General features: G+C 44.2%; 1 protein-coding gene across 3 annotated transcripts in view; it reads left to right on the forward strand.

Annotated features, from left to right (window-relative positions):
* FAM193A (family with sequence similarity 193 member A) overlaps nt 1-26,486 on the forward strand; it is a 196,838-nt gene that overhangs the window by 71,720 nt on the left and 98,632 nt on the right. For 2 of the 3 annotated variants that reach the window (XM_032253969.1, XM_032253967.1), the window contains exons 3-4: nt 21,066-21,202; nt 22,186-22,353. In XM_032253969.1, the coding sequence (XP_032109860.1) occupies nt 21,066-21,202; nt 22,186-22,353 (305 nt within the window). The remainder of the gene's footprint in view (nt 1-21,065; nt 21,203-22,185; nt 22,354-26,486) is intronic. The other variant, XM_032253968.1, reaches the window with a different exon arrangement.

Consider the following 26,486-nt stretch of genomic DNA (forward strand, 5'->3'; position numbering starts at 1 on the left):
TACCCCCCCAGACCCCTTGGCAGGAACCCTTCTTTTTCCTTTCTTCTTAGACTACCTGTACCCTCTTACCCACTTCCTACTCATCTCAGCTATTGACCTTCATGCTTCTGGGAGAAAATCAAAGCTAACACTCCCTATATCCCCCGCAAGCCCCAAAGCTGAGAGCATTTTCTCCTCTCTTTCCTCTCCAAGGCCTACCCCCACTGGGCTTTCTAGTGTCCATCTGTTTTCATCTTATTCAAGACTTTGTTGCTTTGATTATTGTTTTCCTCTGCCCTGGCTCCTGACTAGCAGAATGCAAATACTCTTGGGCTACCCATTCATGAATGACCCGCCTTTGGCCTCGCCTCCCCTTCACAGCCATGTGTGTGTCTCTAGGTAGATTATAAAGTTGTGGTTCCATTTCTTTAATGGTTAAAGTCTTCTCAAGTTAGTTTTGATAAGTTATAGTCAAAGTTGCTGGCCAAGAGGGCACATGCCTGTAGTTCCAGCTCTACAGGGGGATGAGGCAGGAGGGTTGCTTGAGCCCAGGAGTTTTGGGCTGTTGTGTGGTATGGCAGCACAGTGAGACCCTGTCTCTTTAAAAAAGAGGAAAAAAAAGAAAAATTGGCAAAGTTAATGGTATAAAGTTTTGTGTAAGGGTCTCTTTTTACTTCCTACATGATTGTAGATTTGACTTTTTTATTTCTCTTTTGTTTTCTGAGACAGAGTCTCACTGTGTCGCCCAGACTGGAGTACAGTGGTGTGATCTTGGCTGACTGCAACCTCCACCTCCCAGGTTCAAGTGATTCTAGTGTCTCAACCTCCTGAGTGGCTGATATTACAGGCATGCGCCACCACGCCCGGCTAATTTTTTTTCTATGTTTAGTATAGACGGGGTTTTACCATGTTGGCCAGGCAGTTCTTGAGCTCCTGACCTCAGGTGATTCGCCCAACTCAGCCTCCCAAAGTGTTGGGATTACAGGCGTGAGCCATCATGCCCAGTGAGTTTTTTATTTCTGATGTTTGTGCTTTCTTTTTCTTTTAAACCAGTCTTGTTAGGAGTCTGTTAGTTTTGGCCTGGCACAGTGGTTCACACCTGCAACCTCGCCTTTGGGAGGCCAAAGCAGGAGGATTACTTGAAGCCAGGAGTTCAAGACTGACTTGGACAACATACCTGGCCAACATAGCAAGACTCTGTCTGTATAAAAAAAAAAAAAAATTATAAATCAAAAAAAGTCTGTCAGCTTTGTCTTTTCAGAGAAGCAGCTTTTAATTTTAAAAATTATTTTACTGGGGCCGGGCGTGGTGGCTCACGCCTGTAATCCCAGCACTTTGGGAGGCCGAGGTGGGTGGATCACGAGGTCAAGAGCTCGAGACCATCCTGGTCAACATGGTGAAACCCCGTCTCTACTAAAAATACAAAAATTAGCTGGGCATGGTGGTGTGTGCCTGTAATCCCAGCTACTCAGGAGGCTGAGGCAGGAGAATTGCCTGAACCCAGGAGGCGGAGGTTGTGGTGAGCCGAGGTCGCGCCATTGCACTCCAGCCTGGGTAACAGGAGCGAAACTCCGTCTCAAATAAATAAATAAAAATAAAAATAAAAATTATTTTACTTTGTCTAATTAATTATTGCTTTTAATTATTACTACCTTTAAGACAGAGTCTCACTCTGTTGCCCAGGCTGGAATGCAGTGATGTGATCTCAGCTTACTGCAACCTCCGCCTCCCAGATTCAAGGGATTTTCTTGCCTCAGCCTCCCAAGTAGCTGGGACTACAGGCATGCAACACCATGCCCAGCTAATTTTTGTATTTTTAGTAGAGACAGGGTTTTGCCATGTTGCCCAGGCTGGTTTCAAACTCGTGACCTCAAGTGATCCTCCCCCCTTGGCCTCCCAAAGTGCTGGGTTGACAGGAGTGAGCCACTGCACCCAGACAGTTATTGCTATTTTATATACATGCATGTGCTATATATTAATATTTGATTAGTTAATGCTATGGTGAATGTGATTTTTTAAAGAAATTTTAGAGGCCCGAAAGAGAACAGTTCAAAATTAGTTTCCTCTGGCTCTGTCTGTTTATTCTCTTTGCCTTCTTAGAGGCGTCCACTGTTGGCAGATGCTTGAATCTTCATCCAGAGATGTTCTGTTCCTTTATTTTTTTTTTTTTGACAAGAGTTTTGCTGTTGTCACCTAGGCTGGAGTGCAATTGAGCAATCTTGGCTCGCTGAAGCCTCCACCCCGGGTTCAAACGATTCTCCTGCCTAAGCCTCCTGAGTAGCTGGGATTATAGGCAGGTGCCACCACACCCAACTAATTTTTTTGTAGTTTTAGTAGAGACGGGGTTTCACTGTGTTGACCAGGATGGTCTCGATCTCTTGACCTCGTGATCCACCCACCTCGGCCTCCCACGAGCCTCGGCCTCCCAAAGTGCCAGGATTACAAGCATGAGGCATTGCGCCCACCCATGTTCTGTTCTCTTTTAATTATTTAAGGTGGTGATGGCAGACACCAGTGTCTTGAGTTCCAGGTGGTGGTCAGTAAGCTTCTTGTCCTTTGGAGAGGGCTAGAGATGCCACAGTGAGATGGGATGCATGTAGGTGCTGGAGGAGTTCTGCCTTCTAGGCCTCTTCTGAAAGCTGCCTAACGGGTCTGTGGTGTCTGAGCTTGAGGGCCAGCTGCTTAGAGGAGTTGCATTCCTGTCTGACCGTGGTTGGAGATCTGTGGGAATTTGAACCCTGCTCAGCTCGGCCTGCTTTTTGTACTCTTGCTGATGGCAGGTGGCCTGCAAGGAGCCACTGGACCTTTGTGATTTTGTCTTTCTTGTGTGATGTCTACCATAAGTCTCTATTTCTCTTCTTCCTTTGGGGATCCTCTTCTGCCTTCTTACTTGGGGTACTTACCCATCAGTTTTCATTATTTTGCTCTGATATGTGCTATGAAACCTCTGTTTACTCTTGCAGATTTTGAAATGTTAGTTGCAGTGGCTCAATTTTCATTCTTTTCTTTTCTTTTCTTTTTTTTTTTTTTTTTTTTGAGATGGAGTTCCGCTATTGTTGCTCAGGCTGGAGTACAATGGTACCATCTTGGCTCACCGAAACCTTGGGTTCCTGGGTTCAAGTGATTCTTCTGTTTCAGCCTCCCGAGTAGCTAGGATTACAGGTGCCCACCACCACACCTGACTAATGTTTGTATTTTTTTTAGTAGAGACACGGTTTCACATGTTGGCCAGGCTGGTCTCGAACTTCTTTTCATGGTTTTATTAAATTTTTTGTGCTTAATCTGTCAATTTCTGAGTGATACTTAAATCTCCTACTATGCCTGTGTCTTTTTCCGTTTTTCCTGAAAGAATTTCTGTTTCTGATTTACATGTTTTAAGACTGTGCTTGGTAGAATACAGGTTAAAATTGTTAAGTCTTGGTACGTCGTTCCTTTTACTGCGTGGACCCATCTGTGGTCATGCCTCTCTCCTGAAGGGTGATGTTTTCTGTTTGTTTAGCTATGGGAGCTCCCTCCCTCCCTTTCCTTTGTGCACTTCTGCACATGCTTTTAATTCTGACTTTTTTGTGTTAGTCTGTTGAGGTGTTCTTATGCAGTATATATAGAGGTAGACTTTATGTGATTTTAACTCAGAGACTCCTTTTTTTTTTTTTTTTTTTTTTTTTTTTTGGTGACAAGGTCTCACTCTGTCAGCCAGGCTCTAGTGCAGTGGGCAGTGGTGTAAAAAAAAGCTCACTGCAGTCTTGACCTCCTGAGTTCAAGTGATTCTCCTGGCTTAGCCTTCCAAGTAGCTGGGACTACAGGTGCATGCCAACATGCCTAATTAAAAAAAATTTTTTTTTTAACTTTTTGTAGAGATGGGTCTCTAGTGTATTGTCCAGGCTGGTCTTGAACTCCTGTGCTGAAGCGATCCTAACACCTCAGCCTCTCCAAGTGCTTACATTACAGGTGTGAGCTGCCATGCCCAGCCGAGAGTCTACATCTTAATAGTGAAATCAGTCCTTGTCACTTACTGTGTTGGTTTATATATGTGGGGTTATTTCTGCTACCATGCGGGTCAAAAATCAAACATTGCCCTTAACCCAGATCCCCTCTTGAACTCCTTCCAGTCATTACCCTCTTGGCACTGAGTTCACACTCGCTGGCTGCTCCTAGTCCTCACTCTTACTTTCTTTGTTAGTTATATCACCTAAGCATCTACCCACAAACGTTGTAGTACACTTTTCCTGAAGTTTTGAATTTTACAGAAATCTAATCATACCGTATGTGGTATTTTGTGTCTTATTTTGCTCAGCATTATGTTTGACAGTCAGAAATCTTGTTTCTCCATTTTCATTACTATATGCCATCCTTCTTTATGAACATGTTGCAGTTTAGTTTCCAAATCTTGCTGATTGTGGAGCACACATGACATTCTGTTGTCTATAAATGGAAGGAATTGCTGAGTCATAGGTGGTTTATATACTTAACTGATTGCATGTTAAGATCAGTAGCATATTTTTAAATGAAAACTATTTTCCAGAAACAAAAATGGTTTAGTAAGTAGGGCTGAGCATGGTGGCTCATGCCTGTAACCCCAGCAGTTTGGGAGGCTGAGATGGGTGGATCACTGGAGGTCAGGAGTTCGAGACCAGCCTGGCCAACATGGCAAAACCCTGTCTAGACTAAAAAAACAAAATTAGCTGGGCATGGTGGCTCATGCCTGTAACTCCAGCTACTTAGGAGGCTGAGGCTGAGGCTGAGGCTGAGGCTGAGGCAGAAGAACCACTTGAACCCGGGAGGTGGAGGTTGTAGTGAGCTAAGATGGCACCACTGCACTCCAGCCTGGGTGACCGAGTCAGATTCTGTCTCAAAAAAAAAACAAACAAACAAAAAAAGAGAATGGTTTAGTAAGTATAGTGGCAGTGTTTTTTTTTTTTTGAGACAGATTTTTACTCTGTTGCCCAGGCTGGAGTGCAGTGGTGTGATCTTGGCTCACTGCAACCTCTGTTTTGCGGATTCAAGCAATTATCTTGCCTTAGCCTCAAAAGTAGCTGGGATTACAGGTGCCTGCCACTGCACCCGGCTAATTTTTGTATTTTTGGTAGAGATGGGGTTTCACCATCTTGGTCAGGCTGATCTTGAACTCTTGACCTCGTGATCCACCCACTTCAGCCTCCCAAAGTGCTGGGATTACAGGCATGAGCCACCGCTCCTGGCCTAACAATTTAATAGCTGGATAATAGAACAAAGCTGGGTTCTCATATCTGCCTTTGTGTGGAACATGTTATGATAGGTTGTTCTGATTGAAGTATTTGAAGAAATGGCTTTTTTTTTAGATAATTGTGAATATTTTTCTTTGATGCTATATCAAACCATCACAAGTGTGATAGTTTCTTAAGGGTTGTTAAGTTCTTAAGGTGTTTGTAAGATAGTTCTTAAGGTGTAGTGTAGAAGCTGAAACCAATCAGTGGCTTTTTCCTACACTGTTATGTGAAAGTCCATTGGTCTGTCTTGTCCTCTGAATGGATCTCTTGCCCATGCATGGTTTATAACATCACATGTTGGTTTTTTTGGTAAAGTATTGGTTTACCAAGGTAGACAGGTTTTCCTGATATTAATACTTTTAATCGTTATTTTAAAAAAAATATTTGTTAATATCACCACTGATCTCATCAGAAAGTTCTTCAAATGTTGAGTTTTCAAGCCCACAGTGGCAGGTGAAAGTTTTCCAGAGTTCTAATTTTTGCTCAGAAAAATTGTGATTATGAGAAAAGCTCAGATTTTATTATTGGCCACAAATAGTGCCAATTTGCCTTGAAGTGACAGACTCATTTTGTTCATTTTGGAAAATATTTGACAAATATCCAAGTCTGAATAACCATAGTTTGACCCATAAGTCATTCTTTCAAGTAAAATGGATGCCTCATGGGTGAAGCGGGCCATTCAGTTCTCAATGCACAGTGAGATTCCGTGAGGCAGCCTCTTCCTGGGGTGTGCCGGAGAAATGCTTTATGTGTACTTCCCACTGCGTCACACAGAATATTCAAAAGATTTGTGCTTAGGGGTTCAGATTTATGCAAAATATTTTTACTGCATCAGGGACATTCTTAAGTGGAACTGGCCTTTTCCCTCCCTCATAACTCTGAAGTATGTGGCAGTGAAGAACGTAGTGGCCACTAGCGTGCTTTGCTCTGCTGCCTTCGTCCTTGCCTTGGTGCTTGGCGGCTCGTTTACCCACCACTGCTTTTGCCCTGTCAGTGCGAATGTCAGCACAGTGAAAAAGGCAGAGAACATTTTGTTACTAATTTGAAACTAGTTTTGGCTCGTGGGCCTACTTAACGGTGTTAGGGTGAAAATCCTTTTACTCTAGCCATTAATAGTTAACAATGGATTTCTTGAAACTTCCTCAACTTTTATATCTGGTGATACATATTTAACATAGGTATCAACCAGATTTTTTTTTTCTAGTATTTGGGAAAGAATGCTTTCCCTTCTAATTCTCATTGTACCTTTAACGCTGAAATTTGTCAGAGAACTTAGTTAATTATCAATGATGTGTTCAGCTTGGTGACTAGGCTTGTAGAATGGCCTTAACCTCTCTGTGGCTCTAGGCTATGCTGGACCATCTAAATGGGGTCCTTTTACCACACTCTGAGGACCACTGTTCTGTTCGGTTGTCTTTTCCTTACTGACTTGAGGGATTATATACACTCAATAGGAGCTCTTTATTGGTTATATGCGTTGTAGCTATTGTCTGTCTCTTTTTTCTTTTTTGTTTATTTTTTACTGTGTGATGGTGTCTCTTTGTGAACACAGATTCTTTTTTTTTTTTTTTTTTTTTTTTTCTTTTTATTTCAAGATGCTACCAGGACAGCCACTCACTGTGGCCCCTGCTGGGGTGTGAATGCGCACAACACACTTCACGTACGGGCGTGCAGTGTAAATTGCAGAGTATAAGGTGAAGTCAGCTTGATTGACTCCCACATTAGTGCTTCCACGGTCTATATCTCATTGTAGATTGATCTTAACCTGAAAATTAAAAAAAAAAAAAAATGTAAATACCAGAGGACTTCATTTTCTTTTCTGTTTTTGAGACGGTCTGGCTCTCACCCAGTCTGGAGTGCAGTGGCGCAGTCTCGAACACTACAGCCTTCACCTCTCGTGTTCAAGCAATCCTCCTGCCTCAGTCTCCTGAGTAGCTGGGACTACATGTGCCCACCACCACGCGTGGCTAATTTTTGCATTTTTAGTAGAGACGGGGTTTTGCCTTGTTGCTTAGGGCTGATCTTGAACCCCTGGTCCCAAGCGAGTCTCCGTCTGTTGCCCTGACTGGACCTCAATTGATCTGCCTGCTGTGGCCTCCCAAAGTGCTGGGATTACAGGAGTGAGCCAGTGCACCCAGCCCAAATATGATAAAGAGGCAGGAGTAATGGGAAGCATATTTAGATCACAGGCAGGTCTGCAGTGTGTCCATGGGCTTTGCCACTGAGTCTGATGTCCTAGTGTGCCTCAGTGCACTGTTGCCACAGGCTTTTTAGGAAAGAGTGTTGGTTGGCTTACTAATACTCTATCTTGGGCCAGAGGCCCATTGAAAGAGAAATCAGACAGTGAAGAGAGGTGGGATGGTTGAGACATTTTTGCATAGACTTGCAAGGGGACAGGCCTAACTCAAAAAATCTTGGTCCTAATAGTTGGGACCAAGTCTGTGTTGAACTTAGCAGTTTGATTTCAGCTAATCATTCATCTGTCTCTTTAAAATAATGTTGTTAATTTGAATTTCACCATTTAAAAAATAATTCACTTTAAACCACCTTGAGTTTTTATAGTTCTGTAAAGGCCAAAAGACATGCTATGTTGCGTTTTAACATTTGCATTTGTTTAACAAAAATAGGTTTAGTCTGATGGGAGATGTGGTGAGGGGATGGCACTTTGGGGTAATTATTTTTTCTTTAAAGGGCCGCGAACTCAAGCATCCTGCCATAAAGAAGACTACTCAGCACGTAGTATTAAGTTTCTGTTTTTCTGTTTTCAGGGTTGACTGCCTTAAGACTACATTTTGATTATGAACATTAGCAATTGTTGTATTTATTCGCATATGTCATTAAAATGTAACTTGTGTTTTACACTAAGGAACCAGGTTCTTCAATAGTTATTTATGCTCATAGATCAATCAAGGCAAATAGTCCCAACCAAAACCAGCCACTTGAGAGTTTGCTTGCCGGGCATGGTGACTCACGCCTATAATCCCAGCACTTTGGGAGACCAAGGCAGGCGGATCAGGAGGTCAGGAGATTGAGACCATCCTTGCCAACATGGTGAAACCCTGTCTCTACTAAAGATACAAAAATTAGCTGGGTGTGGTGTTGCATGCCTGCAATTCCAGCTACTCGGGAGGCTGAGGTAGGAGACTTGCTTGAACCAGGGAGTTGGAGGTTGCAGTGAGCCAAGATTGTGCCACTACACTCCAGTCTGGTGATACCAATCTCAAAAAAAAAAAAAAAAAAATTGCTAATATTTGTCCTTAATCTTGAATCCTTGCCCAATAGTTATTATGCCCATAGACCAGTCAAGGCATGTAGTCCCAACTGATACCAGCCATTTAAGAGTTTGCTAGTATTTGTCCTTATGATGAATACTTGCCCTGTTGGGTTTTGGGTCATATTAGAAACATACAAATTTCTCTACAACGAACTTCATGAAAGTAGTTGCTGATGTAATTTGTTGGAATTACCCAAAATTGCCAGATTGACTTGAGTTAGCCTTATGGAAAGATAAGCTGAGCGTGAGCTTTGGCTTTTTTCCTTTGGCATAATATAATGCTTTTGAGAGTCACCTATGTTGTTGCATGTAGCTATAGTTAATTCCTTTTATTTCTGGGTAATAATCCATTGCATGGATAAACCACAGTTTGCTTATCCATTCATCAATAGAGGGATATTTGTATTTTCCAGTTTGGGCTGTTCTGAGTAGAGCTACTAGGAGCACTTGAGTATCAGTCTTTGAAGTGGATGCACTTTGTTTCTCTTTGATAAGCACCTGGGAGTGTTTTGAAATACTGAGTCCTGTAGGGCAAGTGCCCATACCGTTTTGCAGCCACGTATGAGAGTTCCAGCTGATCTTTATCCTTGCCAAGGACTGGATATTGGCAGTCTTTACTTAAATAGCCATACTAGTAGTTTATAGTGTTATCCTTCATTATGATTTTAGTCTGCATTTTCCTAATGACTTGTTGAGCATCTTTTCATGTACCTAAATTTTCCATTTGTATCTCTTTGGTAAAGTGGCTGTTCAAATCTTTTGCTCATTTTTATTGAGTTGTCTTAATAAGTTGTGAGATATTTTTTATATAATCTCAGTATACAAGCCCTTTATTAGATAGGTTTCACAAACATTTTCTCTCTGTGTGTGGCTGACATTTTCATTACATAACACTGTCCTTTGAAGAACAAAAGTTTTATATTTGATCAAATCCAATTTGTGGTGTTTTTTTTTTGAGACAAAGTCTCACTCTGTCGCCCAGGCTGGAGTGCAGTGGTGCAGTCTCGGCTCACTGCAACCTCAGCCTCCCGAGTTCAAGCGACTCTCTTGCCTCAGCCTCCTGAGTAGCTGGGATTACAGGTTTGTGCCACCATGCCCAGCTAATTTCCAATTTGTATTTTTAAATAATTTATGCTTTTGTGTTTCATGTAAGAAATCTTTACTACTCAAGGTCATAAAGTTTTTTTTGCCCTTTGTTTTTTTCTGTATCTTAGTAGTTTTAGCATATACATTTAGGTCTATGAGCCATACTTTTATCTGTTGTAAAGTAAGGGTTGAAGGTCATTTTTTTTGGCATATTGATATCCAGTTGCTCCAGAACTGTTTATTGAATAGACAATTTTATCTCATTGAGTTACCTTGGCACCTTTGTCAAAAATGATTTGGTTCTGTATGTATGGATCTATTATTGGATGCTGTGTTCCACTTTATGTATATACCTATTTCTTTGCCAGTACCGTACTATCCTGATTCTTGAAGCTATTTATATTGTCATGAAATTACATAGATGTCTACCAACTTCTTTTTCAGAAGTGGTTTGCATATATTAAATTCTTTGCATTTCTGCATCAACTTTAGAGCCAGCTTGTCAGTTTCTGCAGAAAAGCCTGTTGGGATTTTAATTGGCATTGTGACTCTATAGGTCAGTTTGGGGGAGAATTGAAACCTTAACAATATTGAGTCTTCCAGTCTATGAACATGGTGTAACTCTTCATTTATTTAGGTCATTTAAGTTTATTTTCAGCATTGTTTTGTAGTCTTCAATATACATAGTCTTTGCACATCAGTATATTAAAAACTTCATGGACAGGCATGGTGGCTCACATTTGTAATCCAGCACTCTGGGAGGCCTAGGCAGGTGAATTGCTTGAGGTCAGGAGTTCAAGATCAGTCTGGGCAACAAAGTGAGATCCTGGCTCTACAAAAAAGAAAATAAAATACATTTCCCAAAGTATTTTATATTTTCTTGCTATTTTAAATGTACTCTACAACGTTTCAATATTTGTTTGTTGCTAGTACATAGAAATTCAGTTTGTTTTAGGATATTGGCCTTGTATAATATGAAAATTCATTTATTAGTTCTACTGGCCTTTTGGTAGATTCCTTAGGATTTTCTGTGTAAATGATCATGCTGTCTACAAATAATGTGTTTCTTCCTTTGCAATCTGTATATCTTCGTTTTTTCTTGCCTTATTCCACTGACTAGGTCTTCCTATATGAGGCTGAATGGAGTGGTGTGAGTAGGCATCCTTCTATTGCTCATGATTTTAGGAGAAAGCATTTAGTCTTTCATCATTTAGTGTGTATCAGATTTAGGAAGTTTGCTTCTTTTTATTATTTATTTGAGGAAGTTTACTTCTATTTTTAGTTCGCTAAGATTTATTATGAATAGATACTGAATTTTGTCATACTGTCTACATCTATTAAGATGATCACAGTTTTCCTTTTTTATTTTGTTAATGAAATAAATTATGGTGATTTTCAAAATGTTGGAAAACCTTGCATTCCTAGGATAAGTCACATTTGGTTGTGATGTGTTAACCTTTTGCTATGTTGCTAATTGGATAAATTGGAATTACTAATGTTTTATTAAGGATTATTGTGTCTATGTTAATCAAGGATATTAGTCTATAAATTTCTTGTCTCATATCTTTGTGTGCTTTTGATGTCAGGTTATTACTTAGTTTATAAAATGAACTAGGATGTATTTTCTTTTTCATTTTCTGGAAAGGAAAATCTTGTGTAAAATTGGTATTATTTCTGCCTTAAGTGTTTGCTAGAATTAACCAGTAAAGCTGTCCTGGCCTGAAGTTGCCTTATTGGGAAGATTTTGAACTGTGAGTTCAGTTCGTTTGATAGAAGTTATCTGTATCTTTGTTAGTGAGCTTGGCTAGTTTTTGTCTTTTTTTTTTTTTTTTTTTTGAGATGGAGTTTCGCTCTCGTTACCCAGGCTGGAGTGCAATGGCGCGATCTCGGCTCACCGCAACCTCCGCCTCCTGGGTTCAGGCAATTCTCCTGCCTCAGCCTCCTGGGTAGCTGGGATTACAGGCACGCACCACCATGCCCAGCTAATTTTTTGTAGTTTTAGTAGAGACGGGGTTTCACCATGTTGACCAGGATGGTCTCGATCTCTTGACCTCGTGATCCACCCGCCTCGGCCTCCCAAAGTGCTGGGATTACAGGCTTGAGCCACCGCGCCCGGCCATAGTTTTTGTCTTTAAGGAAATTTGCCCGTTTTATATTAAATACTGTGACATAAAGTTGTTCAGAGTATTTATTGCCTTTTACATTTCCATAAGATCTGTAGTGATTGTTAACCTCTTCTTTTTATTCCTGATAACAGTTGAGTTTTGTCCCTGCCTTTTCCCTATGAGTGGCTAGAAAATGTAACTGATCTTTTCAAAGAACCACATTTTGTTTTAATTGCTTTTCCATTTCCTTTTTTGTTAATTTTGCTCTTTATTAATTTAATTCCTCTACTTAGTTTACCCCTTTTTTTTTTTCCCCTAAGAGCAGTCAAGCAAAGCAGTGGGAGTCAAGAGAAGAAATAAAGAATCTGTGCTGATTGTGATCAGTTAGTGGCAACAGCACTGCATTTGTACCAGCCTCGTAAGGTGGTATTTTCTTAAGGTGGAAGCTTACATCGTTTTATTTGAGACCTTTCTTCTTTTCCAGTGTGTTTAATTCTGTAAATTTCCATTTGCACCAATCACACAGGATCTATAAATTTCTGTCTAAGCATTCCTTTTGCTGCATCCCACAAATTCTCTTATGTAATGTTTTTCATTCTACTGAAAATATTTCATAATTGGCTTTATTATGATTTATTCATTGACCCATGTATTGTTCAGAAGTATGTTTTTATTTTATTTTATATTTTTATTTTTTTGATACAGAGTCTCACTTTGCACCCAGGCTGAAGTGCAGTGGCGCGATCTCAGCTCACTGCAGCCTCTGCCTCCTGGGTTCAGGCAATTCTCCTGCCTCAGCCTCCTGAGTAGCTGGGACTACAGGTGCATGCCACACCACACCCAGCTAATTTTTGTATTTTTAGTACAGACAAAATTTCACTACCGTGGCCAGGCTGGTCTGGAACTCCTGACCTTAGGTGATCTGCCTGCCTTGGCCTCCGAAAGTGCTGGGATTACAGGTGTGAGCCTCCTCGCTGGGCCCTAATTTTTGTGTTTTGTTTTGTTTTGTTTGAGATGGAGTTTGGCTCTTGTTGCCCATGCTGGAGTGCAATGTGCAATCTCAGCTCACCGCATCCTCCACTTGGGTGGATTGCCCAAGCTCAAGAGTTTGAGACCAGCCTGGGCAACACAGAGAAACCCCATCTCTACTAAAATACAAACATTAGCTAGGCATTATGGCATGCACTTGTAAATTCAGCTATTCAGGAGGCTGAAACAGGAAAATTGCTGGAACCCAGGAGGTGGAGGTTGCAGTGAACTGAGATCGTGCCACTGCACTTTGGCCCGGGTGACAGAGCGAGACTGTCTTCAAAAAAAAAATTCTTTTTAAATGAATAAATTATTTCATTTTGCCTCCTATGGACCTGACTACCAATATTTCTTTGTCTTTGCTTTATAACTTTTTAGTTGTTGTTCTAGGGTTTATAGTATATAGCTTTCACTTTTCAGCCTCTGCTTTCAAAGAATACTGTACCACTTCACATGTAGTGTAAGTACCTTATAGTAGTATACTTGGAGCACCACCATTTCTGGTGCTAGTGTAGTCATGTATTTTTCTTACATGTATTATGTACCTCAGCATTTTTTTTCTTTAAATAGCTAATTATCTTTTAAAAAGACCTTATAAATAAATACGAAGGTCTTGACCCACATCTTTATCATGTTTGGTGCTCTCCATTCCTTTGTGTAGATCCACATTTTCATTTGGTATTATTTTCCCTCTGTCTCAGAACTGCCTTTAACATTTCCTGTAGGCCAAGGAAGCTTCTGTTTGAAAGCTTTTATTTTGCCTTTGTTTTATTTTTATTTTTATTTTTTTTTGAGACGGAGTTTCACTCATGTTACCCAGGCTGGAGTGCAATGGCGCGATCTCGGCTCACCGCAACCTCCGCCTCCTGGGTTCAGGCAATTCTCCTGCCTCAGCCTCCTGAGTAGCTGGGATTACAGGCACATGCCACCATGCCCAGCTGATTTTTTGTATTTTTAGTAGAGACGGGGTTTCACCATGTTGACCAGGATGGTCTCGATCTCTTGACCTCGTGATCCACCCGCCTCGGCCTCCCAAAGTGCTGGGATTACAGGCTTGAGCCACCGCGCCCGGCCCCCTATTTTGCCTTTGTTTTAAAAAGATATTTCTGTTTGGAATTTGAGGTTGTTGGTCATTGCTTTTCTGGCCTCCCGGTTTGTGATGGGAAACATGTTGTCATACTTGTCTTTGCTCCTGCATATGTAAGATGATTCATTTTCCTCCGTCTGCTTCTGAGATTTGCACTTTATCACTGGTTTTCAGCAATTTGACTGTGATGGGCATCTGTGTACTTTGCTTTGTGTTTATTGTGTTTTGGGTTAACTGAGCTAGTAGTGAGTGTGAATTTATAGTTTCATCAAATTTGGAAATATTTCTTCACATATCCTCCTTTTCTCTGGAATGCCATGACCATTTTTTCTGGGATCTAAGACATCTTGAGTTTGTCTTGCAAATGCTTTGTTCATTTTTTCTTTCTTCTCGGTGCTTCATTTTGGATGATGATGATGGTGACAATGATGATGATGATTTTGAGACAGAGTCTTGCTCTGTCGCCCAGGCTGGAGTGCAGTGGCATGATCTTGGCTGACTGCAACCTCCGCCTCCCAGGTTCAAACGATTCTCCTGCCTCAGCCTCCTGAGTAACTGGGATTACAGGCACCTGCCATTATTACAGGTGCCCAGCTAATTTTTTTTTTAAGATGGAGTTTCGCCCTTGTTGCCCAGGGTGGAGTGCAATGGCGCAATCTTGTCTCACCACAACCTCCACTTCCCACGTTCAAGTGATTCTCCTGCCTCAGCCTTCTAAGTAGCTGGGATTACAGGTGTATGCCACCATGCATGGCTAACTTTGTATTTTTTCGTGGAGACAGGGTTTCTCCATGTTGGTCAGGCTGATCTCGAACTCCCAATCTCAGGTGATCTGCCCGCCTCTGCCTCCCACAGTGCTGGGATTACAGGTGTGTGCACCCAGCACTAATTTTGTTTTATTTTGTTTTGTTTGAGATGGAGTTTCATTCTTGTTGCCCAGACTGGAGTGCAGTGATACAGTCTCGGCTCACCACAACCTCTGCTTCCTGGGTTCAAGTGATTCTCCTGCCTCAGCCTCCCGAGTAGCTGGGATTACAGGCATGCACCACCATGCCCGGCTGATTTTTGTAATTTTAGTAGAGACAGGGCATCACCATGTTGGCCAGGATGGTCTCAATCTCCTGATCGCAGGTGATTCACCTGCTTTGGCCTCCAGAAGTGCTAGGATTACAGGTATGAGCCACCATGCCTGGCTAATTTTTGTATTTTATAGTAGAGATGGGGTTTCACCACGTTGGTCAGGCTGGTCTTGAACTCCTGACCTCATATAATCCACTTGCCTCAGCCTCCCAAAAAGCTGGGATTACAGGCATGATCCGCCACACCTAACCTGGATTATTTTTATTGCCTGTCTTCAGGTTTATTGGTATTCTTATCTGCCTAATATGTCAAGTCTATTTAATGTAATTTTTCTTTTATATCTCATTTCTCAACTCTGGAAGTTTTATTTGCTTTATTTATTTATTGACATCCTCAATTTCTCTTCCTATGTTGTTTATTTTTCCTGTTTCTTGAGCGTGTGGAGTTTCTTTATAATTGTCAATTTCAGATTCTTGACTGTTAGTTGTATCATCTCTGTTATTTGGGGGATCTGTTTTTTTTTTATTTTTTCGAGATGGAGTCTTGCTCTGTTGCCCAGGCTGGAGTGCAGTGGTGCGATCTTGGCTCACTGCAGCCTCCGCCTTCCTGGTTCAAACAATTCTACTTCAGCCTCCTGAGTAGTGGGGATTACAGGTGCCCGCCACCATGCCCGGCTAGTTTTTTTGTTTTTGGTAGAGACTGAGTTTAATCATACTGGTCAGGCAGGTTTCCAACTCCTGACCTCAGGTGATCTACCCACCTCAGCCTCCCAAAGTGCTGGGATTATAGGTGTGAGCCACTGTGCCTGGCCTGGGGAATCTGTTTCTTTCTGCCTTTTTTTTTTTCTTTCTTTTTTCTGAGACAGAGCCTCTTTGTGTTGCCCTGGCTGGAGTGCAGTGGCTCAATATAGACTCATTGCAACCTCCACTTCCCTGGTTCAAGCAATTCTCCGGCCTCAGCCTCCCGAGTAGCTGGGATTGCAAGCTTGCGCCAGCATGCCTGGCTGAATTTTGTATTTTTAGTAGAGACAGGATTTCACCATGTTGGTCAGGCTGGTCTCAAACTCCTGACCTCAAGTGGTATACTTGACTCGGCCACCCAAAGTGCTGGGATTACAAGCATGAGCCACCACACCCAGCCTGGGGGATCTGTTTCTATTGATTGGCTTTTCGTCCTCCTTAAGAGTCATTTGTCCTGCTTTGGGTTTTGTTACTGGATGCTGGACATCGTGAATTTTATATTAATTGCTGGATTTTGTTATTTTTCTTTTAAATTGTGTTAGACTTGGGTGTAATGTGACTGAGATTAAATCTATATATGATGAGTCCTATAATGGGGCACATTTAAGGATTTAATATGTAGTCATCAGGTACCCTATTTTAAAAGACTTCCTTCCATCTCTTGTCTCCAGGAAATGTTGCTTTCAGGTTCTCGATTGCTGTTCTGAATGTACTACATTCCAGCCATCATTATAGGTGCTGACGTACCGTAGTGAGCAAGTAGATAGGTTCTGGCTCTCATGAGCTGATGTTCCAGTGTTGAAGACATAAAAAAACAAAAATGCAAGTAGAACACCAGGATTTCAGAAAGCAGTTTGTGATAGAGATTAACTGGGATGTTTAGGTTGATGGGTAAGCCAGAGCTCAGGAGCTGGGCACTACATCCATAATCAGAACAAGCACATTTTAACATAAAGAATACTTAACAAGTGTCAGGGTGTATTGGCTCATGCCTGTAATCTCAGCACTTTGGGAGGCCGAGGTGGGTGGATCACCTGAGGTCAGGAGTTGGAGACCGCCAGGCCAACATGGTAAAACCCTGTCTCTACTAAAAATAGAAAAATTAGCTGGGCATGGTGGTAGGCGCCCATAATCTCAGCTACTCAGCAGGCTGAGACAGGAGAATCGATTGAACCCGGGAGGTGGAGGTTGCGAGCCGAGATCGCACCATTGCACTCTAGCCTGGGCAACAAGAGTGAAACTCCATCTCAAGAAAAAAAAAAAAAAAATAATAATAATAATAATAATTAACAAGTAACAACAGGTCAGCTCCCCATATGTGTGAAGTGAACTCTAAAGAATATGGCCAGGGCAGATCTAGGGAGCAGCCACTAGCGGGAGCTTAAGGAGGGGACTCAAGAAAGCAACAGACTTGGAAGTGGAGTGGGTGTTATTATACCCTGCTGGATAGCAGAGAGGCACCCTGAGGTCCTGCAGGCTGGGACTGAGTGCTGGACAGTGTGTGCCCCCCAGTCCCTGCCCACCACTGTCAGGGAGCTGCCTCGGGGTAAGAGCAAGAAGAGAAAAGCACAGGAACCTGGAGAGAGACCCTTCTTCTTCACTGTCCCTTAGCACCCTGCACCCACACGACCACACACTGTACCTACCTGCTGGCAGGGGGGGATGTTTACAGGGTGCAGCTCATTCATCTTAAGCATGGCAGAGAAGGGCGATTTGGAGTTGAGAGGCCAAAAAATTAACTGGCTCAACCAGCCTCCCTGAGTAGGTGATCTTTTTGCTGAGGACTTACGGGACAGCACTGTACAGTCTACCAGAGCCATGCAGAGACCCAGTGGCTGTGGGTACAAGGCAAAAGGCACAACGGCGGTGATGTAAAATCAGAACTTTGACTTGAGCAACCTTGAAAGCTGTGGTAAGAAATACGGAGTTTGCTTCTAAGTGATACAGAGGAGAACAGAAGTTTTATCTAGGGAGTTCCGTGATCTCACTGTGCTGCTGCCTGGAGAACAGATGATTAGCGGGTACATTTGGAAATAGATGTGCTGTTAGAGAGAGCCAGCGCAGCTGTGCAGGCAAGAGGTGGGTGATGATGGCTTCGACTGGGTGGGAAGCAGCAGAGGAAGAAGAATGGGTGAATTGTGGAGGTGTTTAGGTTTGAGGTGGAGTGGACAGCTTTGCTGCTGGATTGGTGTGGGATGGAGGAGAGCATGAACCTCATGTGTTGAAGGGAACGGACCCGCTTAGGGAACACCCTCTCCTATCACTGCCCTCTCCTTGCCCTACGATGCCTCATCAATCAGAACTCCGTGGCCTTCCAGCCACTTTTGGTATGGCAATAGTCTCACTTTCCGGTACTCAGGTCCAGCCTACATTAAAAACCTAAATGTGGCTAAGTGTGGTGGCCCATGCCTGTAATCCCAGCACTTTGGGAAATGAAGGCAGGTTGGATCACCTGAGCTCAGGAGTTTGAGAGCGACATGGCGAAACTCTGTGTCTACCAAAAATGCAGAAGTAGCCGGGCGTGGTGGTGCACGCCTGTGGTCCCAGGTACTCAGGAGGCTGAGATGAGACGATTACTTGAGTCTGGGAGGTGAAGGTTGCAGTGAGCTGAGATTGTGCCACTACACTCCGGCCTGGGTGATAGAACGAGATCCTGTCTCTCCCCCCCAAAAAACACCAAACCTAAATGTCTCATCTAGTTAATTCAAAGCCTCTTCCCCTCAAGTTAAGTGATGGCAGGAGTCCCCAAGGGTGGAGGGCGGTGGTGTATGTCCTGCTTCCTTATGCCTGCCCTCCTCCTCCAGGATGGAGAAGGGGCTCTGGAGAGGAGACTTTGGGGGTGTTTGTTCTCTGCTGGGTTGTCTAGGGTTCCTTTTGGCCCACCAGCACTAGGCCTCTGGTCTTAATGGGTGGCCCACTGGTTGCTGGTTCTTCCTGGTGGGGGGCTGCTTTAGTGTGCTCAGACTCCTGCAACAGAATACCATGGGCTGGGCTGCTTAGAAACAGCAGGCATTTCTGTCTTTTATAGTCTGGAGAGCTAGAAGGTCTAAGATCAGGGTGCTGGCAGATTGATGCCTGGGGAGGGCCTGAGCTCTGGTTCATAGCCCTCTCGCTGTCCTCATGTGGTGGAAGGACATGACAGCTCTCTGGGGCCTCCTTTGTATAAAAGGCCCTAATCCCGTTTATGAAGACTCCATCCTCATGACCTAATTACTTCCTAAAAGGCCCTACTCCCTGATACATTATAACCTTAGGGGTTAAAATTTCAACTTATGAACAGGGAAAGGCGGGGACACAAACATTTAGAACAGAGCAAAACATTAAGACCTTTGGACACTTCTGAGACCAAAGTGGGAACTTCGTGCTGGACTGTCTGGTAGAGACTCTATGTGACACAAAACCAGCCTGCCCCCTCCCCTACCACCACCGTCTGCACTCTGCCCCCCTTCCTCCATGGTGTAATTCTGGGGTGACACAAGCTCCTGCCTTCCTGTGTGCTGGCAGCAGCGGAGCTAGATCACCTGTTGTCTCATTCCTCAGCCCACTTGGCAACGCTCAGGCTTTTCTGCTGCAGGGTCCTTTCTGCAAGGCCCACCACCAGTGTCTGTGTGCCCCAACTCCACAGCACCCATCACAGGCCCTTGGGAGCTTTCTTGTTCTTGGCCCAGCAGCCGGCTGGAGTGCTGTAGGCATCTGAACAGACCTGCCCAAGTCCAGCCCGGGGTCAGCCCCAGGCTCCTTGCCACAGGCCACCACCCATCTCTCTGAGGGCTTGTCTCAGTGGCTTCATGCTTGACTTGGGGAGGGGTGGGTGAGGGGAGCACCCGTTGCCTCGTGGGGACCAGAGTGGGACAGGGCAGTACTCTTGACTTAGGTGATTTCCTTTCTGCAAGCCTCTCTTTTGACTGTGATTCTCTTCCTCAGGCTATGGGGGTTGGGAGACATAATGGTTATGGAGCTGGGAGACCCTGTCGTGAGCCCAGGGAAGGTTCTCTAGCATTCTGCGTCACCTTGTGGGCATCCTCAGCTCTGAGACCCGAGCCCCTCTTTCCATGGAGCAGAGTCCTTCTCAGGGCCTGTTCTAGCGGGGGCCCCAGTGCCGGTTGGGTGGGTAACTTGAGGGCGGGGGGAACCTAAGGTTGTGTTGTGTTTCTCTGGAGGTTGTTGTTGAAATCCTTTGGGTACTTACTGTTGGGCATGGGACATAGGAAGGTCTTTGCCCAGTGTTCACTCTTTTTTTTTTTTTTTTTTGAGACAGTGTCTTGCTCTGTTTGTCATGCTGGCGCGATCTCGGCTCACTGCAACCTCCACCTCCCGGGTTCAAGAGATTCTCCTGCCTCAGCCTCCTGAGTAGTTGAGATTATAGGTGCGCGATACCACACCCAGCCAATTTTTGTAATGGTGGGTGGATCATTTGAGCTCAGGAGTTTGCGAGCAACCTGAGCAACATGGCAAAACTCTGTGTCTACCAAAAATGCAGAAAGTAGCTGGGCGTGGTGGCACATGCCGGTGGTCCCAGGTACTAAGGAGGCTGAGGTAAGAAGATTGCTTGAACAGTTGTAGAGACGGGGTTTCACCTGCCTTGGCCTCCCACAGTGCTGTCATTACAGGCGTGAGCCATTACACATGGCCGAGGGTTCTGTTTCTTAAACCTCCTTTTTCCTCAGTCAGAGCAGGCAGTGCAGGCTATGGGATTCCCCAGGACAGAGAGGCCTCTGCCGTGCGCTGCTTGATGCGAGGCTCAGAGAGGCCACTAGGTTTCTACTATATGCTGTCTCAGGTGACCATGGGCACATCACTTTCCGGAGGTGCACATTGAGGTGGTCATCGCATGTGCTCATTAGGATACCGGGAGTAAAACTGTTCTTTTTTAAATTTAGTATAATTTTTATACTTAAAAAAATTTTAACTAGAGACAAGATCTTGCTGTGTTACCCAGGCTGGTCTCAAACTCCTGGGCTCAAATGATCCTCCCATCTCGGCCTCCCAAAGTGGTGGGATTACAGGTGTGAACCACCATACCCAGCTGAATTGTTTTCTTTGTGTGTGTGTATGTCTGTGTGACAATGTCTGTATCACCTAGGTGGGAGTGCAGTGGGGCACAATCACGGCTCACTATAGCCTCAACTTCCTAGGCTCAAATGACCCTCTCACCTTAGCCTCCTGGATAGCTGGGACTACAGGCAGGCACCAACATGACCGGCCTATTTTTTGTATTTCTTGTAGCAGTGGGATTTCACCATGTTGCCAGCAAGCCACCCACCTCAGACTCCCAAAGTGCTGAGATTACAAGTGTGAGCCACTGTGCCCGGCCAAGATACTTTCTTGTCAATGTCTAGATTTTACAATTTTTAAAAAGGTATTTTTCCAAGCAGTTAATAAAAAATTGATGCTTTGAACATTTTAACATAACTGGTCTATTCTGTTCTCTTTTTTAAGCAGAGCCAAGATTTTCTTCTTCATTCCTCGCTTGGTGGCTCCCAGCCGGAGGCTGGCAGTGGTGGGAGGCTCCCTCTGGGCGCACAGACACTACCTTCGGACACCGCTTGCTCGTGCGAGGCCTGCAGTGAGCGCAGGTATGTGCTGTGTGTCACTCACACCTGTCCACAACAATGTGCAGACGCATGTTGGAGCCGGACTGAGAAACTGGGCTAATGTGATGGACAGCAACGAGGAGACTGAGGCAGTCACTTGGCTATTGTGAAAAAGAGCCAGATGAGTAAGACAAAAACTCCTACTCTTGAGGAACTGGCACTAGGAAGCATCCTCAGAACAGGAGGAGTCCTTTAAATAAGCAGAATCTAAGAGCAGCCCCAGTGAAGGAGAGGAGTGTTGGGCAAGGGCCTGACTGGCAGCTGCTGTGTGGCTGAGGGGAAAGCCCAGGAGCTCATCTTTTTTTGAGACGGGGTCTGGCTCTGTCCCCGACACTGGAGTGTAGTCGCGTGATCTCAGCTCACCACAATCTCTACCTTCCAGGCTCAAGTGATCACCCTCCCACCTCAGTCCCAGTATCTGGGACTATAGGCGCGCACCACCATGTCAGGCTAGTTTTTGTTTATTTTGTAGAGATGGGGCTTCACCACTAGTCTCAAAGTCCTGGACTCAAGCAATTCGCCTGCCTTTGCCTCCCAAAGTGCTGGGATTATAGGCATGAGCCAGCATGCCTGGCCCAGGAGCACATCTAAAATACTCTGTGCTGTGGCTTAGGAAGGAATGTAGCCAAGTTGGGGGGGCAAAGGTGAGGGCAAGGCTGACCATTAGGTACCTTGGAGGTGAAGGGCAGGTCAGCAGTGGGGATGTGGGACCCTGCTTGTGGACAGTAGCTGCAGACACTCCTGTCATCTGTGCAGTGGCTGAGATCTTACGGACGCAGAGGGCACCCTGGGAGATGTGCAGGGGATGCCGTCCCCCTCTCTGCACTGACAGCAGCCTGATTGCTGACTCCCAGGAGCTGGGCGCTGGGCAAGGTGCAGGAGCCTGGGAGGTGCTCTGAGGACAGTATGCTAGGAAGGGAAGCGTACTGTCCTGTGTTGTCTAACCGTCCTGTGTTGTCTCACAGAGAAATTTCAGCAGAGGCGGACCGGGAACCTCAGCAGCTGCAGAACTACTGGTCAGAAGTGCGCTACACGGTGCGCTGCATCTACCGCCAGGCAGGGACACCGCTGGCAGACGACCAGGACCAGTCTCTGGTGCCTGACAAGGAGGGAGTGAAGGAGCTTGTGGATAGGTACATGCCTCCCCTTCCTGCTGTGGCCCTGTGCAAACCCCTGGCCTGCCCGTTGTGCACGATGGGCTTTCCTTACCGTGCTCAGCTGGGCTTGCTCAGCCTTTGGTGCCTGTCAAGTCTGTAGCAGATGAACTGGCAGAAGTGAGTCCCCCATGCCAAACGTGTTGAATTCTTCTAATTCTGATGAAACACTATTGTCTGTATAATTACACAAGAAGCGTTTCTTGTGTCATTTGTTTCTGTGAAGACTGATGATAATACCTGCCTTTTTGAGTCCCACTGTGCCAGGGATAATGCTGAGTACTTTCACGAGAACTCTTGACTTTATCAACCCAAGGAGAAAGGCAGAGTTAGCCATTTATGAAGTGAGGAAGCAGAGGCTCTGTGAGGTTGGGTAGCTTGTGTGTGTGCGTCGTGTGGCTCATGAGGTGGAGACAGCTGAGGCATGCCCCACTGTGTGGCTGTTTCTTGTGGCTGCACAGCTGTTTTTCAGCAGATACCTTACGCTCAGTAGCCACACAGAATTTGAGGTGGCCGTAATTTTTATTCTTTCTTAAAGTTTGATATAACATTTTCTTTGTTTTTTTGAGATGGAGTTTTCGCTATTGTTGCCCAGGCTAGAGTGCAATGGTGCGATCTTGGCTGACTGCAACCTCTGCCTCCCGGGTTCAAGCGATTCTCCTGCCTCAGCCTCCACCTTAGCTGGGACTGCAGGCACCCACCACCACGCCCAGCTAATTTTTGTATTTTTAATAGAGACGGGGTTTCACCAGATTGATCTTGAACTCCTGACCTCAGGTGATCCACCCACCTTGGCCTCCCAAAGTGCTCTGGGATTCCAGGCATCAGCCACTGTGCCCAGTGATGTAATATGTTTTTATGCTTTTTGAAATGTTTCAAATAAAAGCAACAGATTTGAGATGGCCATTTCATGGGATGATTCTCATTTGGGTTTTTTTTCTCATATTTTGAATGCAGCACATTTGGGAGTTTTGTTGCCTTTTTTTTTTTTTTTTGTGGAGACGGAGTCTTATTCTGTTACCCAGGCTAGAGTGCAGTGGCGCCATCTCAGTTCAGTGCAGCTTCTGTCGCCCGGGTTCAAGCAATTCTCCTGCCTCAGCCGCCCGAGTGGCTGGGATTATAGACACCTGCCACCATGCCTGACTAATTTTTATATTTTTAGTAGAGATGGGGTTTCACCATCTTGGCCAGGCTGGTCTTGAACTCCTGACTCTGTGATCCACCTGCCTTGGCCTCCCAAAGTGCTGGGATTACAGGCGTTAGCCACAGCACCTGGTTGGGAGCTTTATAAACTGATGTTTGCTGTGCAGTAGATTCTATCCTGGAGGCAGGGATAGTGATTAGGCATAGATTAGGTTAACTCATTGAATTCAGCCAAGTATGTTCAGGGTTTGACCTGCAAGCCATTGGTATTGCATGAGATGCTTCTCTGTTTTATGTGCCTTTGTTAGAAGTTAGGTTTCCAGCCAAGCTTGGTGGCTGACACGCTCACACCTGTAATCCCAGCACTGTGGGAGGCTGAGGTGGGAGGATTGCGTGGGCCCAAGAGTTTAAGACCAGCCTAGGCAACATAGTGAAACCTCATCTCTACAAAAAAAAAAAAAAAAAAAAGGTTAGCCAGGTGTGGTGAAGCACACCTGTGGTCCCAGCTGCCTGGGAGGCTGAGATAGGAGGAGTGCATGCTTAAGCCCAGGAATTCAATGCTGCAGTGTTAGGATCGCTTTACTGCACTCCAGCCTGGGCAACAGAGTGAGACCTTGTCTCAAAACAACAACAGAGAAAGTTAGGTGTCCTAGTGAGTATTAGGAAAAAATGTATAACCATCACATCAAACCCATGACTTCACGGATTGTTAATGCTGCATCTTCAGTACCTTAGAGGAGCAGCCAGTATGTGGTTGATGTGCCAGTGTCTGTTGAATGTATGTGTGATTTAGCGAGTGAGCTTCCATAGCATCTTTAGCATATCGCCGTCTACTTTTTATATAACTTTAAAAATCATTCTGTTTGCAAAAGTATCACATAGTTATTTCCTTAAATTTATAAAATACAGTAATAGACAATGAAAATAAAAGGGATTGAAGTCTGACATGCAATGACGTGGGTGTCCAGGCTACTTCTAAGTTTGGTTATCTCTGTCAAAACTTGACTATTCTGTCTTCTGTGGCTTTGCTTTGCTTTTCTCTTTTCTTTTCTCTTTCTTTCTTTCTATCTTTCTTTCCCTTTCTTTCCCTTTCTTTCTTTCTCTCTTCTCTTTTCTTCTTCCCCTCCCCTCCCCTCTTTTCTTTTCTCTTCTCTTATATTCTCTTCTCTTTTCTTTTCTTCCTTCTTCTTTCGAGATGGGGTTTCACTATGTTGGTCAGGCTGGTCTCGAACTCCTGACCTCAGGCGATCCACCTGCCTTGGCCTCCCCCCAAGTGCTGGGATTACAGGCATGAGCCACTGTGCCTGGCCATGGCTTTCTTTAAATAGATGAAATATATTCTGTTTTGGGGGCAGTTTTTGTTGTTGTTGTTGTTGTTGTTGTTGTTGTTGTTTTTGAGACTGGGTCTCGCTCTTTCGCCCAGGCTGGAGTGCAGTGGTGCAATTTCGGCTCACTGCAACCTCTGCCTCCTGGGTTCAAGTGATTCTCCTGCCTCAGCCTCCAGAGTGGCTGGAACTATAGGCACCCATCACCACTCCTGGCTAATTTTTTGTATTGTTAGTAGAGATGGGGTTTCACATGTTAGCCAGGATGGTATCAATCTCCTGACCTCATAATCTGCCTGCCTTGGCCTCCCAAAGTGCTAGGATTACAGGTGTTAGCCACCACGCCTGGTTCCAGGGGACGGTTTTTTTTATACTAGTAATTGAAATTACAGTTGTCATGCTCAAAAAGTTAATGTCTATCTGAAATGCACTAACCATAATGGGAATCCCATTCATCTATGTATTTTTTTAAACCACATTTTCCATAAGGCTTCACATGTTCCTTTGCAAGATTTTACTTGGCTCTTGTCTTTTACAACCCAGGTAGTATGGCAGTTTAAAAATAGAACAGGTAACAACTTTCTTTTCTTTTGACATAATGTGGTATGTAGAAGGTGAAAGGATTTACTTTGTAAAATCCAGGAGCTGTAGTTCAGTACATTTTATGAATCATTTCTATTAGAGTGATGAACTCAAACTGATTTCTCCTGGTGATTAGTTATGGACGAATTTGTTGTTATATCATTGGTTTTAGGTTTCCATCTAGAGGCTTCTGGATTAAAATACAATTAAATTTAACCATAGCAATGCCACTACTGTGGAATAAGTTTTAAAAAGTGGATTATCATATAAATATTTGTGTCAATAAAAAAGTGGATTATCCCAAAATTTAGAGAGAAATTCATGAAAATGTTCATTGCATTTGGCGCCTAGTCATGGGGCATGTATTATTTTTTCCCTACTCTTCAGCCTACAAATTTTATTTTACATAGCTTTATTGCTTTTTTGGTGGGATAATTTTAAAAAATAGTATAAACTGTGTCTGAAATGTCCTCTGGTGATGAGCCTAATACAAACCCATTTGGATTGTACACTGAGCTCCTAGAAAGAAGGAAAGAGCAGGCTGCCCCAGGTCTGTAGCCAGGTGGCACCTCTCCTGGGATCAGTGCTTTTTACTTGTTATCATATAAGCCTTCAGAAGCAGTTGTCCCCAGCGTCGTGTCTGAGTGTGTGCTCAGGAAATGTTATTTTTCCTGAATGTGGTGGCTCACGCCAGTAATCCCAGCACTTCGGAAAGCCAAAGTGTGAGGATCACTTGAGCCCAGCCTGGATAACGTGGAGAGACCCCATCTATACCAAAAAAATTAAAATTAAATTAACCAGGTGTGACGACGCATACTACTCAAGAGATTGTGAGGCAGGAGGATCACTTGAACCCAGGGAGTTGAGGCTGCTGTGAGCCGCTTCACTTCATCCTGGGCAACAGAGTGAGACCCTGTCTCAGGAGAGGTGGTAGCGTGCTCTGCCGGCTGTGTGAGTTCATTCAACTCACCCAACCCATGTGGGCCAAAATGTCCCCTTCCATAAAACAGGCACTGAACCTCCACGCAGCAAACTGAATTAGTGCATCTGCACGAACAGTGC

Source organism: Sapajus apella, unplaced genomic scaffold (assembly GCF_009761245.1).
Source record: "Sapajus apella isolate SASKATOON/1434 unplaced genomic scaffold, GSC_monkey_1.0 scaffold85, whole genome shotgun sequence".
NCBI lineage: Eukaryota > Metazoa > Chordata > Mammalia > Primates > Cebidae > Sapajus > Sapajus apella.